Source organism: Sardina pilchardus, chromosome 2 (assembly GCF_963854185.1).
Source record: "Sardina pilchardus chromosome 2, fSarPil1.1, whole genome shotgun sequence".
Classification (NCBI taxonomy): Eukaryota; Metazoa; Chordata; class Actinopteri; order Clupeiformes; family Clupeidae; genus Sardina; species Sardina pilchardus.
Genome location: NC_084995.1, coordinates 16,676,235 through 16,694,426, shown reverse-complemented (window position 1 = coordinate 16,694,426; position 18,192 = coordinate 16,676,235). Strand labels below are relative to the sequence as shown.

General features: G+C 43.7%; 1 protein-coding gene across 2 annotated transcripts in view; it reads left to right on the top strand.

Annotated features, from left to right (window-relative positions):
- The window catches only part of LOC134065015 (G protein-coupled receptor kinase 4-like), a gene marked incomplete at its 5' end in the record, with an annotated part of 19,171 nt that extends 6,195 nt beyond the window's left edge, over positions 1 to 12,976 (top strand). The window contains 7 exon segments of one of the 2 annotated variants that reach the window (XM_062520514.1): positions 1,109 to 1,146; positions 3,257 to 3,346; positions 4,018 to 4,226; positions 7,782 to 7,916; positions 8,370 to 8,507; positions 8,984 to 9,115; positions 9,784 to 12,976. In XM_062520514.1, coding sequence (XP_062376498.1) covers positions 1,109 to 1,146; positions 3,257 to 3,346; positions 4,018 to 4,226; positions 7,782 to 7,916; positions 8,370 to 8,507; positions 8,984 to 9,115; positions 9,784 to 9,837 — 796 coding nt within the window. 2 annotated transcript variants of the gene reach the window in all.
- Positions 12,977 to 18,192: the final 5,216 nt, after the last annotated feature.

Below are 18,192 nucleotides of genomic sequence, written 5' to 3'. Positions count from 1 at the left end.
CCCAAACAATAGAGCAGCTTCAGGCTGGTAGTGGACCCATCCCTAACAAGGGAGCAGCTTCAGCTTGGTAGTGGACCCATCCCAAACAAGAGAGCAGCATCTTTTCCCCTCGTTAGATTCTCTCTTTCTCTGTTAGCCGTGCTGCATTATAATTGATTGCGGGCTATAAACAGAGCTTTTGCAAAATATACAACTCTTAGTGGTAATGGTGAAAAGTGCAGAGAGGCTATTTTTAGCCTGATACAGAGCGGCTGCCTGTATTTACGTGTATGCATATACACCCTGTACTCTCTCGCACATGCGATGTTGTACGTCGATATGTATGTGCGCCATCGCCATGGTAGCCAGGCATTCATAGGAGCTGAGCTGGTGGGGGCTCTCTGGAGTTATTATCATCCCATCCTGCGGGTCGTCACGGAAGCTGGGCCCCATATAGTGGTCGTAACATAAACATTCTGGCTCCTCGTCTGCTCCTGTGGGACGGACAAGAGGCTTCACTACTCCGTGTGTCTCTCTTGTCTACTGCTTCTATTTCTGGCTCCTTGCCAATGGGGTCCGAGCATACGCATTAACATACATGTATGAACATATCAGATACATGTGCTCTCGTCTGACGTGTTTGATTGACCCTCTATACTGTAGTATAAGGCCTGATGATATCCTTGGGGAAAAATATATTTGGTAGTGTTTGTACTGCTTCAAATTGGGCACTTCAACTTTAACAGTATCCGTGTATCTATATATCAGTATATCAGAATAGCTATAGTCCTAGATAGTAACTATAGCCCTTTTTGTACTTGCATTGGACAGTATTAGGCTTTCCAGTGAAATGGACTAATGAAGTGTGAAGTATGATCTATTCTTTAAACAAAATAAATCAGACTATGTTGCTAGAGGCAACACCATAGCATAAAGGGTTTTTGTAGCAACGATATTGCGCTGCTATTCTGCTTTTTATTTGAACTGGATGTTTATGAATGTGAATACACTGACTGAACTCAACTCCTGAAAAGCATTACCGAACTTGGTTTAATTATTATGCTTCTCAATGTGTAGAAATACAGGCATGATGCAGAAACCAACCAAACTTGTTTTTATTCACCTGCAGAGATTTGAAGCCTGAGAATATCCTACTAGATGACCGTGGTAAGATTTCTATTTTTTTCCCCTCTAGCTGTGACAAATCCGTTAATTTCCTTAGAAAATGTTTTATGTGTCTAGCACCTACAGTATTCACAGACAATTTGTATGGGCCTGTAGCAACATATTTTTCTATAAACTTGCAAAGGCAAGTTTGTGGGATCCATAAAGGCACTCCCTCACGGCCCAGCATGCACTGCCACAGAGGCCAATCAGCACACAAGCCTATTAGTCACTATATGTCAAATGGCACAACAGGACGTGAGACAACAGCAGTGTACGACCGACTGGTGGCAGTCGCAAACGCGCCGGCGGTTGCGCCTGGGACCTGTAAAGGCCCTCCTTCATGGTACACCATGTGCTAGTAGCTTCAATGCCTGACCAAAGGACCATGTATGGGGAAAAACACATCAATAACAGAGCAGCCTTTGTGAGCGGTCTTTTATGTTTTAGCGAAACACCTTCCTTCATTGATTAGGCCCACAACACCCGTAGAAGGCTCCACAATACGTAGTGTCTGGCATCCCTCACCCACCCCCTTCTACACTCGTGATCTGTTGGGACATGTTACGAACAGAGACATCAACAAGTACTCCACCAGGAAGACAGTGACACGAGTTCACATATTTCTGAGTCAATTCAGGTTATAACATGACCCCAAGTAGCCTGTGAGCATCTCATCCATAACCATTGCCTTTTCAGCAGCCTCAGACAGGTCCTTTACGGATCTTTTCAGTGATCGTCCTCCAAATCCCAAATCTAAGAGAAGTGTTCTGGCTGACTTTGCTACAAAGCCTCTTACACCTATTTCCACTGGTTTTATGTGTGCTGTGCTTGCCAGTCTTGTTCCCTTGGTTTTTAATCAGTTCTGCCCACTTAAACTTCTTCCTTTCAAAGGCTTCCTCCATCGCATCTTCAAAGGGAATAGTTAGCCCAACGAAGTAAATCCGCTCTCACTCAGAACACTGAATACAGAATACCGAAGTATAGTCATAACAATACATCGTGGAGCTTGCAGTTGCCTGCCGATATCCACCAGGAGTTTCCAATCCTGCGTTTTGATCGTCCCTCTTCCCGCATTGCTTGTGTTTGCCTGACGGACACTTTTCTGTACCTCTCTTCTGTGCAAAATCAATTCTACTGTCCCTGTGACGAACCGGCAAAGAGTTCACCTCAACTCTTTTACTCTCAAGCAAGCACAGCGGTGATTCTAAAACCGGATTAGGTCTCCAGGTGTAACGACCCTGGGTCAAACTAGTTTTACAACCGGACAGAATATACTTTTAAGAGTCATGGCCCATACATAGCTTGCAGCTGCTTTCTTCACCAGCCCATTGACTGAGGTTTCTGTTCTGTGTTCTGAGTTGGAAGGACACCATAAGTGGTTCCTACAGTGAATGTGACGTATACAATGAATGTAAAGCAGCAATCTTACTTTTCTCAACATTCCACTTGTTCATCTGTTGCCCTAGTTTCAGTAGTAGGCAGTAGTAGCGTAATGGCTAAGCAGCTGGGCTAGCGTAAGGGCTAAGGAGCTGGGCTAGCATGGATCAGCCTGGAAAGCTGTGAGTTCAGTTCCCGGCTTCCACCGTTGTGCCCTTGAGCAAGGCACTTAACCCCGAGTGGCTCCGGGGAGAATGGCCCTTGTGATATGTAACAGATGTGAGTCGCTTTGGATAAAAGTGTCCTCTAAATGAATACATGGGAATGTGATTCGCCTTTGTCTCTTCTCCTGTGCTGTGGCCTTACCCCATGCTTTCCAGTTAGCGCTTATCATTTCTGTGTCAGTGATGTGTCCAGCTCTAATCTGGCTATCCTCACTCAGCCTTTCTCTCTCTCTCTCCCTCTCTCCCTCCCTCTCTCTCTCTCTCTCTCTCTCTCCCTCCCTCTCTCTCTCTCTCTCTCTCTCTCTCTCTCTCTCTCTCTCTCTCTCTCTCTCTCTCTCTCTCTCTCTCTCTCTCTCTCTCTCTCCCTCCCTCCCTCCCTCCCTCTCTCTCTCTCTCTCTCTCTCTCTCTCTCTCTCTCTCTCTCTCTCTCTATCTCTCTCTCTCTCTCTCTCTCTCCCCCTCCCTCTCTCTCTCTCTCTCTCATGCGTGGTGGTCCTCCTCTTCTGCAGGGCACATTCGGATCTCTGACCTCGGGCTGGCGGTCCAGATTCCAGAGGCCGAGACGATAAGGGGGAGAGTCGGCACCGTGGGCTACATGGGTAAGCCCTCCTCAAACTCCGACACTGAGCAAAGAACTCGACTCAACATGGCTGCTAGTGAGGTGTCTTTTAAACACGCGCACTCGTACTATTTGATTAGACATTGAATTTCCTGTCTTAAAGAAAAGAAACGTGTAGCCTGCAACATAATTACCATAAACACATTACAGTACCATACTTAAATACTTGACTTGGAATAAGTTGATCTTTGATCATCACTGATGTAGAATGTTACTCACTGCTTTGTCTCGAGTGACAGGAAGCAACAATGTTTGTATGAAGGAAGGAAGAGATATCTGTGAAGTGATGTTGCAAGAAAGCTTTGTAGTGAGATTCGGCTTTTGCATTACGCCACAACATGTAGATGATTTAGCTGAGTGTTGGCTTGTGTAAGGGACATCCACTCATTCACTACAGGGTGCACTATACTGTATAGTGAAAGCCTCTATGGTGATTATTCACTCCATAGGACACTATAGGCCTATAGTGAAAACCTCTATGGTGATTATTTACTCCATAGGGCACTATATAGTGAAAACCTTTTATGGTAATTATTCACTTTACAGTGCACTATGCATGAGTGAATCTCCCAAAAGCAGGGCTTGTGGTTGTTCTCTTGATTGTGCTCTTGACCTTTGACCTTTGACCTTTGACCTTTGACCTTTGGGCAGCCCCAGAGGTGATCCAGAATGAGAGCTACACCTTCAGCCCGGACTGGTGGGGGCTGGGCTGCCTGATCTTCGAGATGATCCAGGGCCAGTCGCCGTTCCGTCGCCGCAAGGAGCGGGTGAAGCGCGAGGAGGTGGACCGCCGGGTGCGCGAGGACCAGGAGGAGTACTCGGACAAGTTCTCCGAGGAGTCCAAGGACATCTGCCGAAAGGTGAGGAGACCGCCCGCCCCCGTACAGGGACACGTTTCCTGACGCTTTGCTCCTCTGGCTTCACCAAACTGCTGCAATTCTTGCTGTAACATGCTGTAATCCTTTAAAGCAGCACCACAACCTAAGCTAGAAAGGAGCTAACTGGTCTTACTCTCTTGCAGTGAATTATGCTAAAATAAGCTAACGGTGTCAGACTGGATTACTACACGCGTAGAGAAAAGAGGGCTATAATATCCACTTCATCTAACTCTGAGGTAGATGGCAAATAAGCTAATAAATATCCCCAAGAGATGGCCATGTTCCTTTAAATATGAAGTGCTGTGAGGCTACCAGTAGGCCCTCACACTGGCCCTCCAGAGTTTGATTGTGTTAGCGCAGTGCACTCGGGGCCACGGGCGCGGGGGCCGGACCTGAAGCAGAGAAAGCGATGGGAAGTCAATGCTGTGACCTGTCGGCAGGGTGTCTTATCTGGTTTCCCTTCATTGAGAGACCGTAACATTAGCTCCGTCGTTGCGCCGAGCGGCCCAAAAGCGGCCCTGGGTGACCCCGGCGTCCCCAAACTAAATGCGGGGTTGGGGTCAACGCACAACCCCATGTGAAAATGGTAGGAGCCACTCGCTCAGTGCACGGGATTAGAATCGGCCCCAAAAACATGATCACATGCCAACGACAACAACATTAAAATCGGCTGTCGCATTGTCAGTCCACCAGAGAGCTAAATTTAACCCCGGTTCCCAAAACATATCACAAGTATTTTGTTGTTGTGAAAAACCACGGCGACTCTTCCCTTCGCAAACAAATAACATGGCAGCGTTCCAGGCTCCGCCCCTTTATCAGCGTGTCCTATCTGTGACCTCATCATAGGCTGCAGATGACCATAAAGCCGCCTTTCAAGTAAATATAGTATCGTTTCGTTTCACTTATCTCACAATGTGGGTCATAGACAAGCCCAGGGTATCTTACACAGCTAGCACACACACACACACACACACACACACTCACACACACACGCACAGTCGCACACACACACATACACACACACACACACACACACACACACACACGCACCCACACACACATACAGTACTGGTACAGTACTTTGGACAAAGGCGTCTGCTAAATAACCATAGCCATACATAGATCTTTGTGTCTGCTTTGTGGAAGCGGATTCAAGAAAGCATCGGTGGGAACCAGATTTATATTGTCCCCATAATGCAGTAGAGTGGACAACTCTCATGATCTAATACTCTCGGAGCTGGAGAGCGGAAGAGCAGGACGGTGAAGTGAGAACCGCAGAGATGGGTTGGAACAGCGCCATTCCCTCTTTAGAGACATGTGCACTGTGTGAAAAAGCCACTGCTTTAAGAGAAGAGCGAGTACAAGGCCCAGCCACAACAGGATGAGCATGAGAAAAAGAGGATGAGCACAAACTAGCTCCAGTCACCCCTCAACAAGTCCTCTCTGTTAAAGTGACCAGGCATGGGAGGGGCGTAGTGGCTGTGTGTGTGTGTGTGTGTGTGTGTGTGTGTGTGTGTGTGTGTGTGTGTGTGTGTGTGTGTGTGTATATGTATATAAATGAGTGCATGTGTGTGTGTGTGTGTGTGTTTGTGTGTGTGTGTGTGTGTGTGTGTGTACGTGCGTGCGTGCGTGTGTTTGTAGGGTTTAAGGGGCAATGGCTCCGTACTGGGCTCTGTGTAGCAACATGGAATATTCTGACCTTGGGTTCAGCGCAACAAAAGCTCCCTCTGGGATGGCCTCTGACTTTGTAGTGATTCTACTGATTGATATCCTTATAATAAATCAGAAACAAAAGAGCAAAACTTTGTGTGTGTGCGTGTGCGTGTGCGTGTGCGTATGTGCATGTGCTACATTTAGTAAAGTGATACAGGGAGGGGTGATTTTTGGTTTTGTTTCATGTAGAATTGTGTTAAATGACTAAGGTTTTAGCCTCCTAATCAAATCAGAATATTGATTTTGCAGTGACCCAGCAGCAAAGAAGGGGACATTTCTGGACATTACTGTGGAATCCAGCCAACATTATTCAGTTCTGCCTCAACAAAACTAACTCCTTAACTGCTGCTCCAGTTATTTTGCCATTAATGACAGCATTGTTGTGGTTTTGGTCTATATTTGGTTTGGTTTGGTAGCAAATCATATTGTTCTATACTTGATAGTTGTTTTTCCAAGAATGTCTGTGCTATCAGCATTGTCTGTTTCAGTATACACCACGAGAATATCTATCAGATCTTTGGTAGTTGTTGTTAAAAGCCATGGTTGAATCATGGATCAATGGCGGCTGCATTATGTGTGAAAGCATATCACTCCAAATGGTCCCACTAATTTCCCTTCCAGTGGCGTGCTCTGATGCTTTAAGCTGTTTCCACACTTGAAAGCCTCTGGAAGATGACTCTGCTTTGTTGTCCAAATGACATCATCATGCGCAACATCCTGTCTCAGACTTCCTCAGCAGTGGAATGCGAGCCAACGCGTTCCCTTCCTTGAAAGTTCCCAGAGCTGGAGCGAGTCCTTCATCGCATTCTTGCCAGATTTACAGCTCTGTTAATACTGATGTTGTGTTGATATCACCCCACTGCATAAATCTGCCTTTTTTTGAAGGGGTTGTGTATGTGTGTGTGTGTGTGTGTGTGTGTGTGTGTGTGTGTGTGTGTGTGTGTGTGTGTGTGTGTGTGTGTGTGTGTGTGTGTGTGTGTGTGTGTGTGTGTGTGTGTGTTGGGGGTGTCTTTCCTGAACCTGATCTCATTTGCTAACCCTTATGAGCTTTTAAAAAAAAAGTCACACATTCCCATTGTTTCCCAAAGTAAATCACTAACTAGAGTAGACGATTTAAGAGGAAAGCCGAGCGAGACGCACTTTGGGCCAGTGGTAGTGACATAGCGCACTGACAGAGATGGAGTGCGGAGATGCTACTGGAGTACAAATCTGCCAGGCAAGCAGGCCGGCCAGTAAAGGCTAGAAGGCTGACTGTAGTTAGCGGGGCCGAGGCGGGGCTGCTGGGTCCAGCATGAGATTTATACAGCCTCTTAATTGGGACTAGTGAGGGGGTCAGCCCCAAGGAGACCGAGAGCACTGAAGCTTACATAAAGCTGTCAGAAGAGAGCTGGGATTAGAATCCCACCGACTGCAACTGTATTTTACCTCAAGAGCATTGGAGGCTAGCTGTAGCACACGTGCTGTCTCGCGTACTGTATGTTTTCACAGGTGTGCCCTTTGTTCTCTTTCTTTCTTTCTTTCTTTCTTTCTTTCACACTCATACTCACTCACACACACACACACACTTTTAAGTTAACGCTAGCTAACTAGCTTGGTCTTTGTTTGAGTTGTTGGGTGTCATAAGCCAAAAGCCAGACAGCCAAAAAGCTGCCCTTCAACAATGCCCAGCCATGGAAGAAGTGAAACTAATTTGCTCATGCATGGTGGTCTCTGCTTCCCACCGTACTTCCTGTTTTGATCTCTGTGTGTGTGTGTGTGTGTGTGTGTGTGTGTGTGTGTGTGTGTGTGTGTGTGTGTGTGTGTGTGCGTCTTTTTTCATCGCAGCTGCTTGCAAAGGACCCCAAGGAGCGTCTGGGTTCCCAGGGTGGAGGAACAGAGGTGAAGCAGCATGCCATTTTCAGGAACATCAACTTCAAGAGGCTGGAGGCCAACATACTGGACCCTCCCTTCTGCCCTGATGTGAGTGATCTGCAGTCTCTCTCTCCCCCCCCTCTCTCTCTCTTTCCCTCTCTCTCACTCTCTCTTTCTTAAAGTAACACAGTGTAGGAATTCCCCTTTTTTGTCAAATTTCAACATACCCATGTATCACTAAGGGAGTGCCTGAGTCGTCACAAGCTGACTAATAGGTTCATGTGCACGGTCAGAGCAACAGCATGCTGCATAGTGAAATGTGAGGTGTTCTGGGCACACATGTTTATTGGCATAGATACAGCTCTGCTTCTTGTATGTCTACATTTCATGAACGTGAATATTATTTTAAGGTAAGAGAGCTACAGTGTGTTGCTTTAACAAATACCTAGAGTGCAAGTTAAACTTAAGGGGAAAAAAAATATCCCTATCTGCTAGAAACTGTACTCCGACACCCACTAGACATCTGGGGATTGAGAATTCCTGCTGTTTCTTTTTTCACAGCCCAGAGCAGTCTATTGCAAGGATGTCCTGGACATTGAACAGTTCTCCACTGTCAAAGGCGTCAACCTTGACCCCACGGACGATGACTTCTATCACAAGTTTGTCACGGGGAGTGTCTCCATCCCCTGGCAGAATGAGGTATTGCACCTGTGGGAGAATATTGAAATAGGCATGAATCAGAAGTGTGTGTGTGTGTGTGTGTGTGTGTGTGTGTGTGTGTGTGTGTGTGTGTGTGTGTGTGTGTGTGTGTGTGTGTGTGTGTGTGTGTGTGTGTGTGTGTGTGTGTGTGTGTGTGTGTGTGTGTGTGTGTGTGTGCGCGCGCGCATTCACACACAGAGAAACAAAACACTCAAAGAGACACACTTTGGGTTAGGTCTATTCGTGCAGGGACTTTGATATTTGAAGCTACTGATCAAGTGTCTCAGCAAGTCTTTAGATTATGGGATGTAGCATGGGAATTTGATCTGAAGTGTTGTATTGTATTTGCAAACAAACTGTGCGTGCACACATGTGTGCGTGCGTACGTGCGCACCCTTGCTTTCAAACATGTGTTTGGTTTGGGTGCACACATAATTTCCATTGTGTGTGTGTGTGTGTGTGTGTGTGTGTGGCAGATGATTGAGATGGAATGCTTCAAGGAGATCAACGTGTATGAAACGGACGGCGTCCTGTGCTCAGACCTGGACGTGAACAGGCCCAACCCGCCGCCCAAGCGAGGCTTCTTCTACCGCCTGTTCAGAAGAGAGGCAAGTGCTAGCGCCGCGTCGGCCACCGTGCGTGGGGGAGGGGGTTAAGGTATCTCTCCTTCTGTCTCTCCTCTTCCTCAGCCATCACCTCCTCACTGCCCCATCCGCTCACTCCTGTGTGTGTGTGTGTGTGTGTGTGTGTGTGTGTGTGTGTGTGTGTGTGTGTGTGTGTGTGTGTGTGTGTTTGTGCGTGTGCGTGCGCGTGCACGTGTGTGTGTGTGTGTGTGTCGCCGTGGTGAAGACACCCCATAATCATCTTATCTGCCCGCTAACTTTATACATGCTAACCAGTTTCCTTCTTGGAGGTTCATGGTGGTTCATGCACTGTCCTTTCAGTGAGGGCTCACGCACTGTCTCTCGTCAGGCCCAGTTCAGTGGCCGTTCCATTCCACAGCAGTCTCCCGTGCGGATCACGTGGGCAACGTCGTCCTTTTTTGTTCTCCTTCCAACGATCGCCTCTTTTCATTCTCACCTCATCTCTGCCTAATCTTTTTGTGTGTCCTTGTTCTTGTCCAGTATTGTTCACTAACTTGAGTCTGTCCCTGAGCGGTGTTTGTGTGTGGGTGTGTTTGTCTGAGCTGAGTGTTGAACAGCAGCCTCTGTGTCGATGTTTTTTTGCGGGGGTCAGTTAGCCGCCCCCTCCTGACGGTCTGTCTCTCGGCCCACAGGTGTGCTTTAAGAGCGGATACAGTGAAGAGGACGAGGAGCCCTCACGTCTTTAAACCACTCCTTTGCCCTAGCTCCACCCCCCCATTGGTCAGCTGCCAGTCAGAACGCAGATCTTACAAACTCCATGAATGTTAAACTAACTGTATTTATGAATTGTAACAAAAGTGTATTATAATTAAAGAAAAAAGTATGAGTTTAAAGATTTTGTACATTTGTACTTGAATTATGTCTAGATGTATATTTTCACTAAAGGTTGTATTGTACAAAAAGCCATATGAGTACCACTTGAATGCATACATAGCATTGTTTTCTTTTATCATTTTGGAATGAGTATGAACATGTGTATTTAAGGAGATTTTTTTTTAATGAAGCACAGTATGGTATTCATTGACTTTTTTTTATTTCCAAGGTAGCATCTGGCCTTTTGTTTGTATGGTCTTTTCTGTCTGTACTGCTTTTAGTTCATGTATAGTTTTTTTCTTCTGACATTTGCCTGCACCAAGCTGCAAATTGATTTGCCAATTAAGCCTGAATGGGTCAGATGTAACATGTTATAAATGCCCAATCAAGGCAAATACATTTTAAGGGAGTAAATGCATTTTCCCTGCTACATTCTTGTTGGTCATAGAGTTAGTATTTGGTCGTCTTGGTCAAAGAGCTGTTTTAAGTAGACGTTTACTACAATCAACAAAATATTGAAAGATTCAATTGTCTTTCTCTTCTGTTTTTTCTTCAACAACTTTTTTTTTTTTTTTTTTTAAATCTAATCTCATTACAACTTTCATTTCCATTTGTAGGAAGCACAGATGACTTGTCTGTTCAGACATACCCCATGTTACTGTGGAGGTGTATGACTGGAGAGATAACATCAGTTTTCAAGGACCATTGCCAGTACCTTTCCATTCTAGTAGTTCAGATTAGGAAAAGAAATGCATAATAAGTATCGGAGAGGGGGGAGTGTAATGCTGCATGGCTGGCAGATTTATAATCGGATGTAAGGTCAATGCACGCAATTTGACACCCATGCTCATTACAGACGTATAACTATAGTCCATGGACACTGTGCAGAGAGTCATTTGGTTGTGTCTATCCTCTTGAAATATTTGATGATCCTCTTCAATTTAACATTCCAAATATCCACAGATATGCTAAAGGGTACTTACGACGAGTGTCTTTTCTGTATGTGCGAGTGCTAGTTCAGAAACTGACTCAAGAATGTTCATGCCTTAAACTAAAAGCTGGAGATCCGTCACTGATTAGGTCTCCTCTGTGTGTACTCTCTTTTTGCGTTTGGGAAAAGAGCAAGATCGTTGCTTATTTACATACAGGTCATTGTGCATTGATTGTTGTCATTGTGCATGATTATAGATATTAGATAGTCAAAGTTGAAATTTTATATTCCGTCTTGAGACCTCATCCTACATATTAGCCAAAAACGCGTGCTATGCACACCTAGTCACACAACATGTCTGGACTACCTTTTATAGATATTTATGGGTCTTTTTTTTTTTAAGGCGCTGTTGCTTTCCCACCCCTCCATGAGAGGCCGATGAGTTTCATGACTGAGAGAGGTTTTTGGGGAAGCCTTTTGGCCCTGTTATACTCACAGTCCCCATCAAAGCTACACTGAGGCTAGGCTTGACCTTACATTCCCTGTACATTCCCTCAGAATATCCTTCACCAGTTGTTTTTTTTTTTTGTTTTTTTTTTTGTTTTGTTTTCTAGATTTATAGCCTTTGTCAGGTCGGGGTCAGAATAGTTTTTGCATACTTAATCTCTTAGTCGTACCTGTTAGCCAAACGTCTGCCTGGTCCCTCATAGCCCCTCCTCCTCCAGTTCCTTGAGCTTCTGGCCTTCTGACACTGATCCAGTTGTGTAGTATGGGTGCTGTGGGGTAAAGGCCTGTATCAGAGTTTACGCATCGCATATCCACCACGACATGCTGAGAGACTCATAAACCTTTTGTAACCTACAGGACACTTCTCTTTGGACTTGTACAACACAGAAAACGTGAGCTTATAATCACAGTTGTTTTTTTGTTTTTTGTTTTTTTTCCCCCCAATGGCTTATGCTCAAGTAAATGTACCATCCCAATGCCTGACCGTTCACATGTGTTAAGTGGTTCAAATGTAAGTAGGAGGGGAAACTCTAAATTGTTGAAGCAGAACCTGATGCTGACTTAGTTATCACTCACGAGCATGACAGTGCACACAAATGCTTACATTACTTGGATTAAACTTTTGTTTTTCCTTTTGAAAAAGTCTATGTAATATAATTTTAATGCTGTGAAAAATCAGAGACATTTATAACTTTTTTTTTTCTTTCTCTAGTTTAATCATGTGTGCATGTCGTACTGTATTAATGTCATCCAACTTGGGGGTGGCCTGGCCCCTTGCAGTGAGGGTCTCCCTCTACCCTGCTTGTAAATAAACCCTGGGTTAATGACAGAGACAGTTGTTCTGGAGTAAGCTGTTGAAAAGTTTGTGAAAGTTCTCGTGTCATTGAGGATGCACGTCTTCTCCCTTGGAGTTGCTGCCGGACTCCTACTAAGTCCCATTCAAACACCACATGTGCATTGGGACCTGTGAAGATCTCTATGTGCTTTCACAATGTTCATAGGAAGATTTTGCTTATGAGAGGGGGCACTGTGTGATGAGGGAAAATGTGTGTGTGTGTGTATGTGTGTGTGTGCATGCGTGTGTGTGTGTATATATATATACATATATACATATACAGTATATATATAAAGAAAAAAAACAACAAAAACACCAACTTCATGTGAACTTCACAAAGAAACACAATTGAGCTTTAAGATCCAACCATTGTGGTGTAGAGCATTCCATATTTACACCATTTCCTCCTATTTAGTACTTAATTAATGCTGCTCTAGAGCTGCTCGGCTGCTTCCCCAACTGTTGTCTGCAGGGTGGCCTGACTCACCTGTCAATCATGACCCAGCTTCCATTGTTACATCATTCAGAATGCCGTAGTGGAAAAAAAAAACTCTGTCCTTTACTTCCTCGTAGTTAAGCTCACAAGCATCGCATTACAAACATGAGAATAGTTCTCAGGTTTTTTTTTTTTTTTTAATATTCATTTTCAATCGCTTCCATCAAAGTCTAATGTATCATCAAAGGGAATAATATCATTACTGTTTATAAGAACACATTAAAGTTTAGCCTTTGAAGCATATGTGCCAATTATCAGCTTCTGTATATTCGTCATATCTTTTCTCCCTTCCAACAAATTACATCAGTTTATTCTTATGTCCCCACACTTTGTCAGCAAGGAAGTCTGGCTTTATACCTGTTTGAATGTGTGCACAAAGTGTATTTTAATGTCTGTTAAAATAATGAAGATGATGACAATAAAAAAGGTGAATTTATCAAGCATGTATCGGTTGTACAATTCAGGTTCCTTGTCTGTAAACAATTATCCGGGGCCAACATTTCAGAATTGTTGGTTGATATACCCATATCTACGCAAGGAGAGCAGTTGGATTTTTATTTTGTAGTTGTACAGTAATGTCTCAACCACTGCAGTCAATGTAATTCTTGTTCTATCACTGGGTGTTGTACCATATCTGACATTTGTAATTATTAAATAACACACTGCCGTTTGTACAAAAGGAAAACAAGAACACTGTGTCTTTATTTCCTGTAGAAGTACAGTATGTACAGTACACTGGTCGAAAGTTTGGAATCACTGAGAAATATCCTTACTTTTAAAGCAAATAGTGTGTTTTCTATAGCATATTGGGAACCCAGAAATGTTGAGTACGCCAGAGTAGTGCAAATGTCTGAAATTAGATCAGCAAAAGGGAATAGTTATCTTATGTTTAATCAATATCCTCATATTCCCTTATTTGGTAAGCAACTAGAGCCTACATGCATTATGCATTTAGCCCTGTGTAGTTGTCTTAGTGTGTGTCCACTGCCTGTGCCATCCTGCAGTGCTCATGCACACAGCAACCAGTGCCATTCCCATAGAAGTGTCAACATGCCTTTGTGTTGAAAAAACAAAAACTACAAAGTGCCAAAGGTTTCTGAAGGAACTTTCTGGACTGCTGCCATAGAAGGCTATCATGTAATGTAATCAGTTAAGGTCTTTATAAGGTTCTTATGGATCTCTGAAGATGTGTGGTATGCTTGGATCCCCTCGGATCACTGTAGCCTGCAGCCAGGCCCTGTATGTGTGTGTGTGTGTGTGTGTGTGTGTGTGTGTGTGTGTGTGTGTAGGCCCACTTGGTGGAGAAACGGGCAACAGGGATGCCATCAGTGATGTTGATTACAATTCAGAGCATGTTGGGGAAAAAAAGGTTTCAATTTCATCAACTGTGTTAAAGTTTATCACCGTGGTGGCCATGACGTAGTCAGAGCCTGTCCCTTATTAGACATTCTCTGACACAGTATAAGATAGGGGTTCTCAAGCTGGGGAAAGGGACCCCTCATAGGGCAGAAAAAAATCCAAGGACCTTCTCATAACCGCAAAATAAATGTAATAGCTAAATTGTGTGAAATAGAGAATGAAAGTAGTAAGTAGTAATTCTAAATACAAGCATGATATAATAAGAAATTAGATGTGCATAATAGAATACGAAATTAGATGTGCATAATAGAATACGAAATTAGATGTGCATAATAGAATATGGAATTAGATGTGCATAATAGAATAAGAACTTAGATGTGCATAAGGTCTGATCTGTTTTGCATATTTATTTTTGCACTCCCCGCTTTGTTTTCTTTATGTTTCGTGAGATACACATCTCTCTTTCAAGGATGGAGACTATAATGTGCAACGAAACATGCAAAATAATCAAGGATTTGCTTTGTTGCTTTTGTGTGTGTGTGTGTGTGTGTGAGAGAGAGAGAGAGAGAGAGAGAGAGAGAGAGAGTGTGTGTGTGTGTGTGAGTGTGTGACTTAAGGGTTAAAAAAAACCTCTTTGGTCTCCCATTTTCAATGTGGACCCATAGTATATCAACCCTAATCTTCCATTTTTTAGATGACATGCTTACCACAGGTATAAAGGTCTTGGATCTCGAGATCTCGACATAGATAACTCGACATAGATCTCGTTGTCCGTGTCCTATATAACTTGCTTTATGAGCCAGTAGCCCACTCAGTTCATGAAGCAAAAGGCAATGTGATAAATAATTAAGTGAAGGAGCATTGTGCCACAATGGCCAGGGGGCCCTGCAATGGCAGACTCTGTAGCAACATGTACTGTATCCCTTTTGGTGCGATGATTGTGATTGCATTGGCCACTTTGTGTCTGTGGAAACATTTCACTTGACGCCACTATCACAAGCCATATCACCAGTCAAAACCAGCACCAGCTGGCCAGCGCAGAGAGCCTGTGTCTTCAGAGACACCAAGAAGGGATGTGACTAGAGCAAATCCAGTTTCACCGCCTGGCATCTGTCAAAGGGGTAAGCTTGCCACAGGCATGCAATCATGTGTTTCAGTTTGTGTATCAGACTTTACAGTCTCTCTCTCTCTCTCTCTCTCTCTCTCTCTCTCTCTCTCTCTCCCCCCCCCCCACTTTGGGGCCCACCTCACACTTTGAGAACCACTGCCATATGTGTATGTTTGTGTATGATGACCATAGAGAGGGGAACAAAAAGTGTGAATGACTCAATGAATGATTCTCGACAGCTACAGACAGGTGGTGAGGGTTACCCTCAACACTGACTCCCATCTCAAGATGGAAGACCTACTCTCCAGGCTGCCATCAAAGAGCAGTCCTCCCCTCTTCAGGCAATGACAGCTCCCTCACGCCACCTAGAGTGTTCTCTCAGTCAGTGCAGGTGGAAGTAGACCTTGTAAGGCAACCAGGGAGACACCTGTGCAAATAATGCCCTAAATCATCATATACAGCAAATAATGCCCATCTTCATCTGTCATCAGGGTAGACTTCTAAATCGATTCATGTTTTTTTTTTATCTTAAAGTAATATCATCAATGCAAAAATGCTGAGCTTCAATTACAAAATCATGTGATACGATGTATCACACCTCATGATATTTGACATCTAGGCTCTAACATTTCTGGATGCATACCATTCCGTCCATGGGGGGCGCTGCAACCTTCAGTACACATTCTACATCTAAAATTCAGCAGCCAAAGCAATTTTGTGCCATGCAACATCTTGTGATTCAAAGGTTCAATGTTCATGAAATTTGACATTCTGAAATGCTGACACATTCTTTGATTACCCATCAAATGTTGTGATTTTTTATTTATTTATTTTTTCCACACACACACACACACGGGCGCACACTCACACAGAGAGAGGGACTCTTTTAAGGTGGGCTGGTAGAAATATTTGATGGGCAACCAGCAAAGCGGTTAAATTGTATCAAGATGTACATAAACACAAACAGTTGGTTGAGAAGGGGCTTTGGCTTTATGTGTTTCAGAGCTTGACAACAGTGAGGATGATTTACAGATTTCCTTACATAAACCTTACCTCTGAATAGCTGTGCATCTTTTTCCACAAAGATTACTCCATCCTGCACATTTGTTTCCTCACACTCCAGAAGCTCCTCTGCTGTTGAACGTTGCATGACTTAGTGAGTGCGTGAAGGCTGCATAGAGGGCCTTTATTAACACAAGATAAAGCAGCTCAGGCTTCATGCGATGGAAAGGATCAAATCCCAGTAAAATGAGATGTAGTACCCAGGGGGGGCCCGTAGTCCAAGCCTCTGTGTGAAGTCACTACTATGTTCTCCACCCCTCATATCTGAATAGGCTCCTTCAGTCAAATAACATGTGTTATGTCTTAACTGAGTTCCTCAATCATATACCATGGGTTATGTTATTCACCCCTGATATCTGAATGAACAAATAACACATCATGCTGTGTGTGATAATTATGTAATTGTCTATTGGCATAATTTTTGCCTTAAATCTGGGGGACGCTGTGGTGCAACAGACAATGCTCATATCATGTACTGTACGGATCCATGGGCCCACAGGGACACAGGTTTGAACCTGTCTGTGGTTGTATCCTGATCCCATCTCTCTCTCTCCCACTTGCTTCCTGTCCTTCACTGTCCTATCTGAATAAAAGGCTAAAACATTTACTTAAAAAAGATGGCTTAAATCTGTTGATGGTTTTGTCATATTTGTATACCTCAATATGCCAAATTCCCTCCACAAAACTCACCAGATGTCATTGTTTAGGGGCTATTTTTTAAAAATGTCTTCCCGTGGACACCCCAGCTTGATTAAGCTATACTTATATAGTCTGTGTGTGTGTGTGTGTGTGTATGTGTGTGTGTGTGTGTGTGTGTGTGTGTGTGTGTGTCAAATCCAAACCTACAGCCCGCCCTGAACTTCTTGTTGAAAAGCATGCATAGCAGGCAAGGCAATTTCCGTTCGTCAACTTGACACTGAGCAGGTTCATATCACTGACCCTCATCATGTCCTCTCTGCTAACTATCATTGCTTACTTGGGTAAGGTGAAGTTTATATCTATATATCATATTTATCATCATTTAAAAAAAATAATGAAAAGGCTCATGCATCTAATCAGCCTGCCTCTCTGTCATTTATTTGTTTCCTGGTTTAGCCCGTGTATAGTTTAAATGGGGGTTAAAATTACAGAATTCCCTGCAATTCTTTTAAAAAATGAAAACCATCTAAAATGTACAAAGCTATCAGGTTTTGTTTAAATTAGTTTGATGATCTACTAAATCATCCAAACCCATGATGGTAAAATAAGTTCTCCACTGTCATTGCAGGTGTGATGCAATCTGCTCTGAAGGTCTCAGGAACTGAAAAATATCTAACAGTCAAGCCAGGGAATTATATTACTCTCTACTGTGACTGCATTCTGATCTCCGGATCAAAAATGAACTGGCATAGAGACTGCTCACATTACAGGCAGCCCTCATTCGTGATCTCAACCGAATACCTAATGAGGGAGATTGATAATCCATTAAACAACTACCAATTCAAATGGAACTATACTAGCCAGTCCCATGATCTACTGATCAAGAACATCACTGAGTCTGAGCTGGGGTTGTACTACTGTTCTGTGGCTATGCCAGAAGTCATTGATACAACTGTAATTCATCAGACATTCTCCCAATGCTATGGAGACATCACCTACAAGTTGTCGTTTGACGGTAAGGAATGGCTCAGCATGGTAGCTGATGTATCTGGAATCTGGGTCTGCCAACTCTTGAAGCTGCTTGTCTAAATTGCTAATCAACATTTTTCATAATAATCTTGACAGTAATTTGGAAGTGATCATGTGCTAATTGACTATTAGTAATGCTTTGCATAACAACACCCTCATCATCAATAAAGGCAAAGCTGATGTAGTCTTCCTTTTTGTGTTATTTGGTGACCAAAATCCGCTGCCATTATGAGTTCATCACTGGTGATTTTTTTGAACAGAT